General features: G+C 49.0%; 1 protein-coding gene across 2 annotated transcripts in view; it reads left to right on the top strand.

Annotated features, from left to right (window-relative positions):
• The window catches only part of DENND2A (DENN domain containing 2A), a gene marked incomplete at its 3' end in the record, with an annotated part of 49,973 nt that overhangs the window by 29,728 nt on the left and 8,025 nt on the right, over nt 1-12,220 (top strand). For both annotated transcript variants that reach the window (XM_084229961.1, XM_084229960.1), the window contains exons 11-12: nt 1,380-1,520; nt 2,649-2,797. In XM_084229961.1, coding sequence (XP_084086087.1) covers nt 1,380-1,520; nt 2,649-2,797 — 290 coding nt within the window. The remainder of the gene's footprint in view (nt 1-1,379; nt 1,521-2,648; nt 2,798-12,220) is intronic.

Below are 12,220 nucleotides of genomic sequence, written 5' to 3'. Positions count from 1 at the left end.
GATGTCTCAGATTTATCATTAACCAGCTAGTTTTGTCTTTTTTTTCCTGATTCCTTATTTGGTTCCCATATAATTGTCCTATAAGTGAAACCATTCAATATTTTTCCTTTTCCTTCTGACTTACTTCACTGAGCATAATTCCTTCCAACTCCATCCATGTTGCTGTGAGTGCACGAGTTTATCTTTTTTGATTGCTGAGTAGTATTCCATTCTGTATATGTACCACATCTTCTTGATCTGGTGATCTGTTTTGGGGCATTTAGATTGTATCCATATCATGGCTATTGTAAATAGTGCTGCAGTAAACATAGGAGTGCAGGTTTCCTTTCAAATTAGTGTTTTTGTGTCCTTTGGGTAGATTCCTAGGAGTGGAATTGCTGGGTCTAATGGTAGGTCCACTTTTGATAATTTGAGGGTCCTCCACAGGGCTTTCCGTAGTGGTTGGACCAGTTCGCATCCCCATAAGCAGTGTACAAGGTAAAACATGGATGAACTTTAAGAACATGATGCTCAGTGGCCAAGCCAAGTAATAATCCATTATATGGATATCACAGTTTATTATAAGTGGATCAGTTGATGGGTATTACTGTGTTTCTATTTTTTGACTTAAAAATAATGCTGTTATGAACATTAATATACTATGTTATGAATATTAATATGCTATACTATTAATACACCATATATACATTAATATACTAGTTTTTGCATGAACATGTTTTCACTTCTCTTGGGTAACTAGGAGTGGAATTGCTGAGTTGTAGGGTTACTCTATATTTCACCTTTTGAGGAGCTGCCAGACTGTTTTCCAAAGGGGGTTCACTATTTGACATTCCTACCAGCAGTGTTAAGCGTTCCAGATTCCCTACTTCCTTGCCAACACTTGTTGTTGTTGTCTTTTTATTGTAGACCAGCTTAATGATGTGAGGTGGTATCTCATGTGGTTTGGGTTTGCATTCCTTGATGGTTATCCCCCATAGAGTTTAAATCTGTGGATATACCATATATCTGTTCATCTATTGTGGTCCCTTAAAGGGCTACAAACCATAATGGCTAAGTTTTTTCATCACCACCCCCAAGAACCAATTTTTATCCCATTGGGGTGATGTTGCTTCATTTATGCCTAAAAAGTCATATCACCTACGTCCCCCTTTAGTGGGAGAACTCCAGCCACTTAGCAAAGGAGTGGGTTACAGAGGGGAGAAGGGTTGGGGCAATAACACAGAGAGTGGAAGACTGTGAGTCGGTCTGATGAGGACAGCAGGGCCCCCACGATTCTCTCATCCCCAGGCCCCACAGTGTAGCAGGCCCACCTCACCAAAACAGAGCTCCACCTGGTCCCCTGACCCCAGCATAGCGGACTGCTTTTCTGACCCTCGCAGATCTTGGATGAGGTGGAAAAACGGAGAGGCATCTCTCCTGCCCTGGTCCAGCCCCTCATGAGGAGTGTCATGGAGGCCCCCTTCCCAGCCCTGGGCAAAACCATCATGGTCAAGAACTTCTTGCCAGGCTCAGGAACTGAGGTAAGAGTCCTTTCCTCTCCTAGGGGATTCAGTGGCCCAGACAGCACAGTCCCTGTGACCCCAGGGCCTGGCTTCCGGTGGGCTGTCAAGATGAATTCCACGAATTCATCTTGCCCCTCTACCATCTTAAATTCCACCCCAAGTCCAGCCCCCAGCACAGGACCCAGTCCAGAAGCCACCCCCAGAACCAGGCCATGGGAGCACCTGGCTTTCTTTGTGTTGCGTTGGCCTCACAGGTTAGGGGCCTGTCCTGGGACATCCTTTCTTCTCTCAGTAGCTCGGCTCCCACACAAGATGTAGTCAAGTGCATTTACGCTTTTGTCTGTCCCTCTAACTTTATAAAATAAAACAGGTTCCTTTCAGGGAAGACAAGGTACTACTTCTCATTCATTCTAGACATTGAAGGCTTTCCTCATGTGGCTGGGAGTTGATGAAAGAGTTTGTCTTCATCCTTCCCATCCCTTTATGTGATAGCGTGTGCGCGAGAAGGCAAGTCCCATTCAGCCTTGAGTTCTGAATCCCATCCTTGAGGATGAGGTGCAGACAGGCCAGGCTATTCTGGAACAGTGCAGTTCCCCAGCACAGAGCGCAGCAGTCCCCCTCACCGGTCCCTTGCCAGATGCAAGGGCTGTGTGGGCAGCCCTGGGCAGGTGCAGAGCCAGGAGTCAGAAGCAGTGTCCACTCACCAGGAAGGCATCCACTAGCTCAGGAGAAAGGCGTGCACATGGGTAGCGCCTGGAGATGAATTCAGGAACATTTCAATGAGGAGGGGCCAAGCAGAGATTCCCACTCAGCACACAAGCTGCACACGCACCGGGAAGTGGTCTGATCTGCTGGTCGCCCGCCTGCCTGTGTTTCCACCCCAGCAGGTCACGAGCCTCCCAAGACAGGTGCTTTCCCGTGGGACTCTGAGGGTCGGGCATTTGAGCAGTCCTCTCACCCCCCTGGGGAGTCCAGGTCCTTCACCGCCAGGGGAGCCTTTCTCTTCCCCATCCCTCTGTTTGCCTTTTTTTCCCCTTTCTCTCTCCGCCCCCCACCCAAGCCACTGGGCCACCCCTGCCGAGGCCCTGGGAGCCCCAGGCTGAGGGGGCCAGGCCCCTCCTCATGCCTGTCCCCTTCTCCCTGCAGGTGATTGAACTTTGCCGCCCACTGGACTCCCGGCTTGAACATGTGGATTTCGAGTCTCTCTTCTCCTCGCTTAGCGTCCGCCACCTGCTCTGTGTTTTTGCCTCCCTGCTTCTGGAAAGGAGGGTCATCTTCATCGCTGACAAGCTCAGGTACCACTTGAACTCCTTCCGCTGACATATTTGATGGCGGTCTTGGTCAACTTGAAGTCTGGATGACAGGTGATAGCCTAGGGTTGAAGAGGAAGCTCCTCTCCGGTCAAGGTGCCAGTTGGTGGGCAGCTGAGAGGAGAGGTTTGTGAAGTGCACCGATTGTGTGAGTCGAGGTACTACTTCTCCAGTTCTCAGCCTGCTTCCCACCCATACTGCTTTGTGCCTGGCATTTGCTATATGCTAAGGAAACAGGGATGAGAGACATAGACCTCCAAGAGGATGGTGAGGGGGAGGAGGGAGTATGCAGACCACCTAGTCCCACCTTGCCAAGGCTCACTTGAGGCAGTGAGTGCCACAGACCATAGGGGACTCCCTCTGTGAGCTGCAGAGTTCTGGCAGAGAGCTGCCAAAAAGCACATTCCAGGCAAAATAGTTGTACAAAAGCAAAGGGAGCAGTGGGGATCACCTGCAGGAATCGGTGGGGATCACCTGCAGGAATCGCTGAGCAGAGAGGGCAAAGTAGAGCCGGAGCGAGGAGCTCCAGGTGGGCCCAGCCAGTTCCTGGCAAGCCTGCAAGACCTGCTACAGAGCACAAACTTGTCCTGAAGGGACCTCTTCCTCTTGGTGTTAAGTCAGTCGCACAGAATCACACACACTCATGCCTGGGAGGATGCCACCCACGTCCCAACAGTCACGATCAGTGACTTGCAAAGCCCGTATCACTCATCAAGGAAGATGTGGAAGGAGATGCAAATAGGGATTTGTGTTCATTCTGAACTTAAAAAAAAATTCCTGGCATTTTCATCATTTCAAAATACTGACTCAGAACCTTCTTCCCTCTGGAACTGGGGACACAGAAGCAGGAGCAGTGGCTGCAACTCCAGAAAGGGCTGAGATGCATGTTCCAGCCAGAGACGGCCTGCCGACCAGGAGAAGCAGAGGAGGCTGAGAAGTCCATCTGGGAAGAAGTGCCAGAAATGCAAAAGTCCAAGAACTGGGCTTTGGGGAGGAAATGTGGCTCTCAACTGTGGAAAATGAGGGAGGAAAAGAAGGGAAGGGACAATGTGAATCAGTGAGGAGTTCCTCAGAAGGCCACCACCCATGGGCCCCGCCCTCTGCTCCCCCAGTGGCACGTCCGGCTCCCTCAGGATGCTCTCTGCATGGCAGCCACTATCCCCGCCACGCCACTCGCACCGTTTTTTCAGTTAACTATTAGTTTTGAATGTCGGTGTTGGTCGCTCCCATCAGCTCAGGAAGCAGGCCCTGTCTTCGGCCCTGCAGCTGGTGCTGGGCGCAGGGCGGCTCTCCAAGCTCCTGGGCACTGGGGAATTCGGAGAGAGTTCTCCAGGCTGGGCCCCTGGAAGCTAAGAATGAGTAATAACCCTTCAGTGACCAGGCTTGGATTTCCTCAGCACTCTGGTAACCGCCTGTTTTCTCTGGGCACCCCCTCCCTGCTCCACACCCCTTCCCTCTCTGGCTGTAGCATTCTCTAGCTTGACTTGGGGGAGAAGAGTGTGAGACTTCTCAGAACTGTTAGGCAAGGGGTGAAGGCTGCAAACCTAGGGCCCACCTGGGGTGGAAGTGGGGATACACAGTCCCCAAGGAGTTTGTTCTGGGTTAATAGTGTTAGACAGGGAAGGTCCAGCCTGAGAATATCTGGGAAGAGGAGCAGGCCGGTCAAGCCCCAGCTCCCCACCGGGCTTCCTTCCTGGAGAAGGGGAGCTGAAAGTAGCTTCTATTTTTCTCATCCTCAGGAAGGAGGAGGCACGAACCAAAAGGGGAGGGAGTCAGGCTTCCTATGCTTTCCAAAGTATCCCCTGAGATGACCACCATTTTGCCTGGCTATGAAATGGGGTTCCTTGGCTCAAGTGCTCGCCTTTGATGAATGTTCCTTAAGAAGGGTGGTACTAAAGCCAGACCCCGCCCACCCTCATGTGCTCACCCCCTCCCAGGCCAGTTGATTCATCAGAAATCCTCAGGATTTCAAGTAGGTGTGGGAGTGCCTGCTAGGGCTGCCCACCAAGTCACGGGCACCCGAGCTGGGGAGAAGTCATGTGCTCACTTCATGCGCCTGCACCCTCACGTGGGTGAAAGATAAACACACACCATGCAGTGGATCATCTCACACCCAGATGGCCTTCCCAGGCCACACTGCGGACTGCAGGGAACACCTTCTGCTCCTCTCCTCTTACTCCTTTAACAACACACTTCTAGAAAGCCTCAACTCAGCCTTGTCATTTGGGGTCTCTTGGACCCTTTGTTTATGGATCACATAAGCCAGTATGGCAGGTCCTGAAATATGAGGAAAAAGCAACCTGGCCACCAGTGAAAGGAATGATGTTATTCGAGGACCTGGGTTTGCTATATGTCGTTTTCTTTCTTTTTTTTAAGATTTATTTCATTTTATGCATACAAGAACTGGGGTGTAGGCCAGAGGTGCAGTGCGGGAATGATGGTGGTAAGAGGATTTATCAGAGACAGAATGGGGAACAGAACAGGCGGAGTGAATGAAATACACTGCTGAGGGGAGCAGCCGGCGAGACAGGAGAGGTCTGCTCCGCCATGTGGGTCTGCTTCCTGGCCGGCCGGGGATCGAACTCAGGCTGCAGTGACCAGTGATTGCTTTTGATAGTGCTGAGACTTAACACCTGCACCACCGGGGAGGCCCATGTGTCGTCCTTAACCCTGTTAAGTGAGCACTAACTGGGCTGGAAAGAAAGACAGCACCCAACTCATTAGCAGAACATCACATGTGTGAGGTTCCAGCGTGAGGAGGCCAGAACCCCTCCTCTTCTTGGCTGGCTCAGCTTCCAGAGTGCTCATTCTGGAACAATCACTGTCCACCTAGTCCTGTCTAATTTGTGGGAAAATAGTTGTAGGGAACTGAAGGGCTCTTCGGCCAGGCCATGACAAACAAGGCTTGGGGCTCAGCAGCTGGCTACAAGTTGTCTGATCTGGACACTACCGTGGAGAAGGCCTTCAGCCTACTTCCTCATCACCTGGCATGGTCCTGCACATGCACTGCCTTTCAGCCCTGCTCAGCTAGCAGGGAAGCAAGCCTCCTCATTCTTTGGGTTTCCACCTGTAGCCCCAATCTTTGTGAGACCACAGGACAGTGCATGAGAACAGGACATGCCACACACTCAGAGAGTGACCCTGTGACATTCAGGGTGGACTTGCTTCCCCCACCACACAATCCAGTCCATCATCCCGGCCAGGGAGTCAGCCCATGGCAAGAGGAAGGAGTTGTGGTAAAGAGTGTATGAGTTCTAGAAGGACTTTAAGTGAAGCCAAGAATCTATCAGATTCCGCATAACATTTTTGCTCTGTTTCATCTTCAGGGTGGACATTGAGTGTTTCTTAAGACTCTGTCAAGCCAAAATCTGACAGATGGAAAAGAAAGAATGTTGTTGTGATGGCTTGTTCCGTTGTCATAACAACCCAAAGAAATATTTCCAGTATACCCCTTTCTCCATTCCTTGATCATAAACATTTTGTTTTTTTAGTTTATCAATTTCAATTTCCAAAGGTTAGACTAAATCAACAGGCTGGGCTGAGTCATAAAATCAGATCTGCACATAAATGTGCAAGAGTTTGCAAGGGGGCACAGATTTTAATTTTTAAGAAATTGTTTTCTTTTCCTGGTGCATCAAGAGCATAAGCTGAAAGGCAGGCTACTGCTTAATGACAAGTAGGATCAGGTGCTCAAAATCAACACCTGCTAGAGTTTGAACCTTGGCTTTGATATATGGGGGGACCCATACAAATGAGCTGTGCCCCTTCAACACCTTTTTCTGTGTTCCTTTGGCTCATTTTTAATCAGGTTCCTTAAGCTTAAGTGGGGGTCCCATATCCTCTCTAGCCTCAGTTGTACCCTCCAATGTTTGCATCCTAGAAGAAAGGTTGGGTTTGTGATTATGCCCTCTCCAGGCGGGCATGATCTCATAGATGTGCATAGAATTTGCCCCACGCTGCCAGAAAGTGTGAGTAGCTGCTGCCTTTTTTAAAAAAGATGTATTTATTTATGCATACAAGAACTGGGGTACAGGCCAAAGGTGTGGGGAGGTGAGAGGATTCACCAGAGACAGAATGGGCAACAGAACAGGTGGATTGACTGAAATGCACTGCTGAGGGGAGCAGCAGGTGAGACAGGAGAGGTCTGCTGCCCCATGTGGGTCACCAGCCTGGCCAGCTGGGGATCGAACTCGTGCTACAGAGGCTGCAGACAGCTTCATAGTGCTGTGTCTTAAGCCCTTGTGCCACCAGGGACCAGTTGGAGGACCCAGTAGCTGCTGTCTTGATCAGGCATCCAGAATACTCCTTCGAGGTCATCAGAGTGACTGACAGCCTTAGCAATACATACATTTCATTTTATTTATTTATTTTTTAACTTTATCCTGACTTTATCCTTTGCCTTTTTTGAATTTTAGTAATAATATAGTTTGGAAGTCATTATCTAATTGGTGTTTAAGAAAAAAATGTTTTTTTCTTTTATATATTTTTTACATCATTCTTCATTTTTGTACAACATATGCTTATCATCTCGGGTATAGTCCCTGTGGGTGGAAAAAATACACATTTTAATTCAACAAAGTCCTGTGAAAAGTGCAATTTTAATAACAATAGCATCCATCTAATAAAATATTAACTACCTATTTTTTGGCATGCAAACAGAGAAGCTAACCTCTGGAGCAAGATTTGCGTGTATATGTTTTTAAAACTTTGGCCGGTTTTATTAAAGAAAATCTTTGGCATGACTGACTTTGCCCCAGTCTGTTCTGGCATGCTTCTGACGGCATCAGAGTCACCTGCATCAGAGGATGCCAGCGTGCATACTCCAGCATTTTCCACACGTACTTTCCACTTTCATAACCAGTTGGAGCCTAGAGCTGATCGACTCCAGCGGCCTTTTCCTCTGTGGCTGCCGTCCTCCTGCCTTAGGTGTGGGACGGCCCCCAGCCAAGAGCAGCTGCCAGGATGGCTGGGGAGAGAGGGGAAGCCGGAGCAAAATTTATAGACTATTGCATAGCTATAAATCGTCTGCTGCTGCGGTACCATTCCGCCCAGAACTTGGGCCTGGACACCCCAGTCCTTCCCTGGGAGTCAGGGGTGCTGGCTTTGTGGGCCATCTCTGGGGGCTTGCTGCAGTGCCCTACTCCTCTCTTGCTTTGTTTCTCAGAGTGAGTGTCACCCCTACCTCCTGCCCTGCCCCGCTCGCGAGCACCAACACGACCTTCCTATGACAAACCTGGTTCTTTTCTCTGTCCAGCTGCTTCCAGCTCTTGATTCCCATTTTCTGCTCCTGGCCTTCTAATGCTCTCTCATAGATGTGCAGAGATGGTGCGCTCTCTTGTCGATTTCAGTTTGTCAGGCTGAACGGGTATCAGAAATGATCTGGCTGCTTGTTCTACAGGCGAGCCTAGAGAAGCGAAGGGCTTTACCCGAGGTCACTTGTGCAGTAGCAGAACCAGTTTTCTCGAGGTCCAGTCTGTGTTCCTTACACACTCGGTGACACATGACTTTGGGGTTTGAGGAACAGTCTTGGAAATGTGGCAGCTGCTGCACAGTGACTCCCACCTCCTGCTAGCGCTCACCGGGCAGACCCAGGGTTTGCTTGTCCCCCAGGTGCCCAGGAATGAAGCATTGGTAGGAGAGACACTTTGCTTATGATGCTGGTGGACGCTGATGGCATCATCCTCCAAACCCCTGGGGTGTCTTTCCGGCTCACAAAACCCATCACTTACTTTTCTGGTGGCCTTTGCTCTTGGGAAGTTGGAAGGCTGCTGAGCACGGTAACCCCACGATGGCACAGGAGCTGGGAGCAGCAGAACTGAGGCATCTGCGGGAGGACCTTAGCACTCACCCTGGCTGACACTTCAACCCTCAGCAGCCAGCACCCAACAGCAGCGCATTCTGGGATGCAATCCTTCTAACCAGTGCCCATCTCTTGGCCCAGCCAACTCCCCCCCCCACGCCTCCCTTCCCCACATTTGCACAAATTGATCACAGCTGTGGGCGCTGGCGTTCCTTGCCTGCACACCCGTCCACCCCCCGTAATGCAAGCCAGCTGTGAGAACTCTTCTGTGGCCTTCCTTCAAAAACCCTGCCTCACCCAAGCAGCAGATGCTCAGAAAGCCTCAGGGGAGCAGGCTGCAGCATCATCCCGAGCACCCCCAGAACCAGGACTGTCCTCTGCATGTTCCTGGGCTGGCTGTGCCCAGCCCCACCTTCACAAGTTGGGGACTAAAATCTTATCAGCTCTTGCAGCAGAGACTGAGAAAACTGCTCATGTGACATTCAAAATCACCCCTTCCCCCCTCTTCTACAACTGACTTTAAGGGCAGAGCTGCCACTTACTGTCTTATTTGCAGAGTTTGACCTTCCTTTCTAGGGTTTCAAGAAGCAAAACATTTTAGGATAGTGATGTGGTTGCACAGCAAGTGGAATGAGACACCTGTGGTACTGTCTGCCTGTTGTCACTTTGTCCCTGAGACCCCAGGCCCCATATGCACCAGCCAGCAAAGTGGTAGTGACAACCAGATGTGGGAACATTTGGATCCAGCTGCTGCAGTGAATCAGACTATTTTAAAAACAAAACACAAGCCATGTGTTAGGAGGATTTGTCAACTGTGGCAACACCTACCCACATGCCCACAGGTTACCCGCGAGGTTGCCAGCCTTTGTCCCCATCAATACTGGACATGGCTGTCCTTGGGCTCTTCGTGTCCAGATAAATGAATGAATTTGATCTTCTTGTCACAGCGTTGCACTCCCCCTAGATGCTGGAAATGACTATCCTTGCTTATATTTTTACATCTTTTTTTTTTTTAAAGATTTATTTATTTATGCATACAAGAGCTGGGGTACAGGCCAGAGATGCGGAGGGAGAGAGGATCCACCAGAGACAGAGTAGGGAACAGAACAGGTAGATTGACTGAAGTACACTGCTGAGGGGAGCAGCGGGCAAAACAGTGGAGGTCTGCTGCACCATGTGAATATCTCCCTGGCAGGCTGGGAATCGAACTCGTGCTGCAGAGGCTGCAGATTGCTTCATAGTGCGGTGCTTAACCCCTTGCACCACCAGGGAGGCCCATATTTTCACATCTTTCTAGTCTTCTAAGTCATGACCTCTCAACTGTAGTTCATGCACATATCAGCTCTGGACTTACCCACACATGAACACAAATTAATCCTCAAATTAAAAAAAAATTAGAAAAAATTAATTCAGGGCTTCCCTGTTGGTGCAAGGGGTGAGGTCTCGGCACTATGAAGCTATCTGCGTCACTGCAGCATGAGTTCGATCCCCAGACAGGGAGCTACCCACATGGCACAGCAGACCTCTCCTGTCTCCCTGCTGCTCCCCTCAGCAGTGTATTTCAGTCCATTCACCTATTCTGTTCTCCACTCTGTCTCTAGTGAATCCTCTCACACCACACACACACACACACACACACACACACACGTGCGCACGCGCGCACGCGCCTGGCCTACACCCCAGCTCTTGTATGCATAAAATAAAAAAAAAGTGAATTCAACCCATTTACTGGTCTACAGATCAAGGAAATTAAACACAATTGGCTAACAGCTTGCTAAAGCCTTAACATTCTCAAGTAGTTGGGAGAAAACAATGCTTTAGGCTAGGAAACTTTCTCTGCTTTGAGAGATTCTTTGAAACAGAGGTCACCCCACCTGCTGGCTGAATTATTGATGTTGCTCTCCATGGTCTAAGTCCTAACTTACTCTGCCTCACTCTTACTGATGAGTACATCTAATATATAAGGTATTCTAGTGAGAAGACCTAAATCTTTGGGTAAAAGACCTTTCTCATTCTGGGAGTAATTATTTGAAAGAAAAGGCAAAAAAAAAATGAATTTAAAAAAGAAAGATAAGGACCAAATCTCAGCAAAATGGAGCCACTACGCTACTAAGAGGTAATTTCATGATTCCAGTGATTAGTAGGACAGTGATTATTTGCAAAGAAACAAGGGAGCAAGGTTAGGTGGCTTCAGCTGATAAGCGACCGAGCCTCAATATTACCCTTATAATAAGTTCAAGAGCCCCCAAAGGCAGATGGGATGGAAAAGAAGGCAAATACATAGTTCAAGGATGTTTCTGGGGTGCTGATTCAGAGGAGCTTACTAAGAAGTTAAGTGACTTCTTGCTTTTATTTCACGGTGGCAGAATTCGCAAAGTATAAAACTTAACCATTGGAACCATTTTTAAGTGTGTAATTCAGTGGCATTAAGGACATCACACTGTTTGCAACTATTCCCACAATCGTTTTCCAGAATGTTTTCATTATCTCAAACCGAAATTCTATGTCCATAAAGCATCAACCCATTTTCCTCCCCCATCCCCAGTAACCTCTGTTCCTCCTGGTCTCTGTGAATTTGACTGTTCTAAGACCCTCATGGAAGTGGAATCCTATTTGCCTTTTTCTCTCTGATTTATTTCACTTGCTAACCCAAATTAATACATGCAATTATATAGCCCAAATTAACGTATGTAATATGTATAAATTGATACGTGTAATTTTTATTTGTCAATCATCACTAAAAACTCAAAGCAAATTATCTGTTTTAACCCCCCCCCCCCCCCCCCCGTTGCCAGTGATAAGCTGGTGAAATTTCCTGAGAACAGCATGTAGTCTTTCAGTGGTTGTCTTTAGGGGAGCGATTTATGAGAACCTCCTAATTCCGCCATGTTGTGAGTACACTGTTACTGGCCAGGTTCTTGTAACCCACCTCTTTTCTCCTTAGAGCCAGAGCCAAGTGTTTTCTATGTTTTTGAGCAAGGTCAGGAAAGCTTAATGACAATGAAAGGTTAGGGGTGCCTGACATCCTGGGAACGCAGTAAAGGAGCCTTCATCTGTCCAGAACTCCACTTCCTTGCAACTTGACCCAAGCAGAGCACAGCTAGGAACGAGACAGAGGTTCCGAAGGCATCCTGACCAATGAAATGCGAATTACCTGGCCAGGCCCTGAAGAGGGTGCAGCATACCCACAGGGGACACACAGGACTCCAGGGAGTGTGTGCTGCCTTTTCTTACCAGTGTGCCTTTGGGATGTTGGGGACAGCTGATGTTCAAGGGTAATCCTGAGGGATGCGTCCACTCACTCAACAAACTGGGGGCGCTCAGACCCATGCTGTGCAGAGCTCAGTGGGTGGTGATGAGCGGACTTACTTCTACAAAACAAAACCATATGGAGCTGACTGCTGCCTGTGGACCTCAAAAACTCCATGATTGCCCCTCTGTGGCGCTGCTTGACTGAGAGAAGGCGTGGGAGGGAACAAAGAACCAGTTACTATGTGAGAACAGGAAGCGTTTCCAACAGGAGGGTTGAACGTCCATGCTTGAGAAAAGAGGTGTTGGTTGTTTTAGGGGGAGTTGTTGGGGGGCAGGAGGCGAGGAGAGAGCGTGAC

This window comes from Talpa europaea, assembly GCF_964194135.1.
Source record: "Talpa europaea genome assembly, chromosome: 3".
Taxonomy (NCBI): domain Eukaryota; kingdom Metazoa; phylum Chordata; class Mammalia; order Eulipotyphla; family Talpidae; genus Talpa; species Talpa europaea.
The sequence above is the reverse complement of the archived record's forward strand: the minus strand, read 5'-3'. Positions and strand labels throughout refer to the sequence as shown.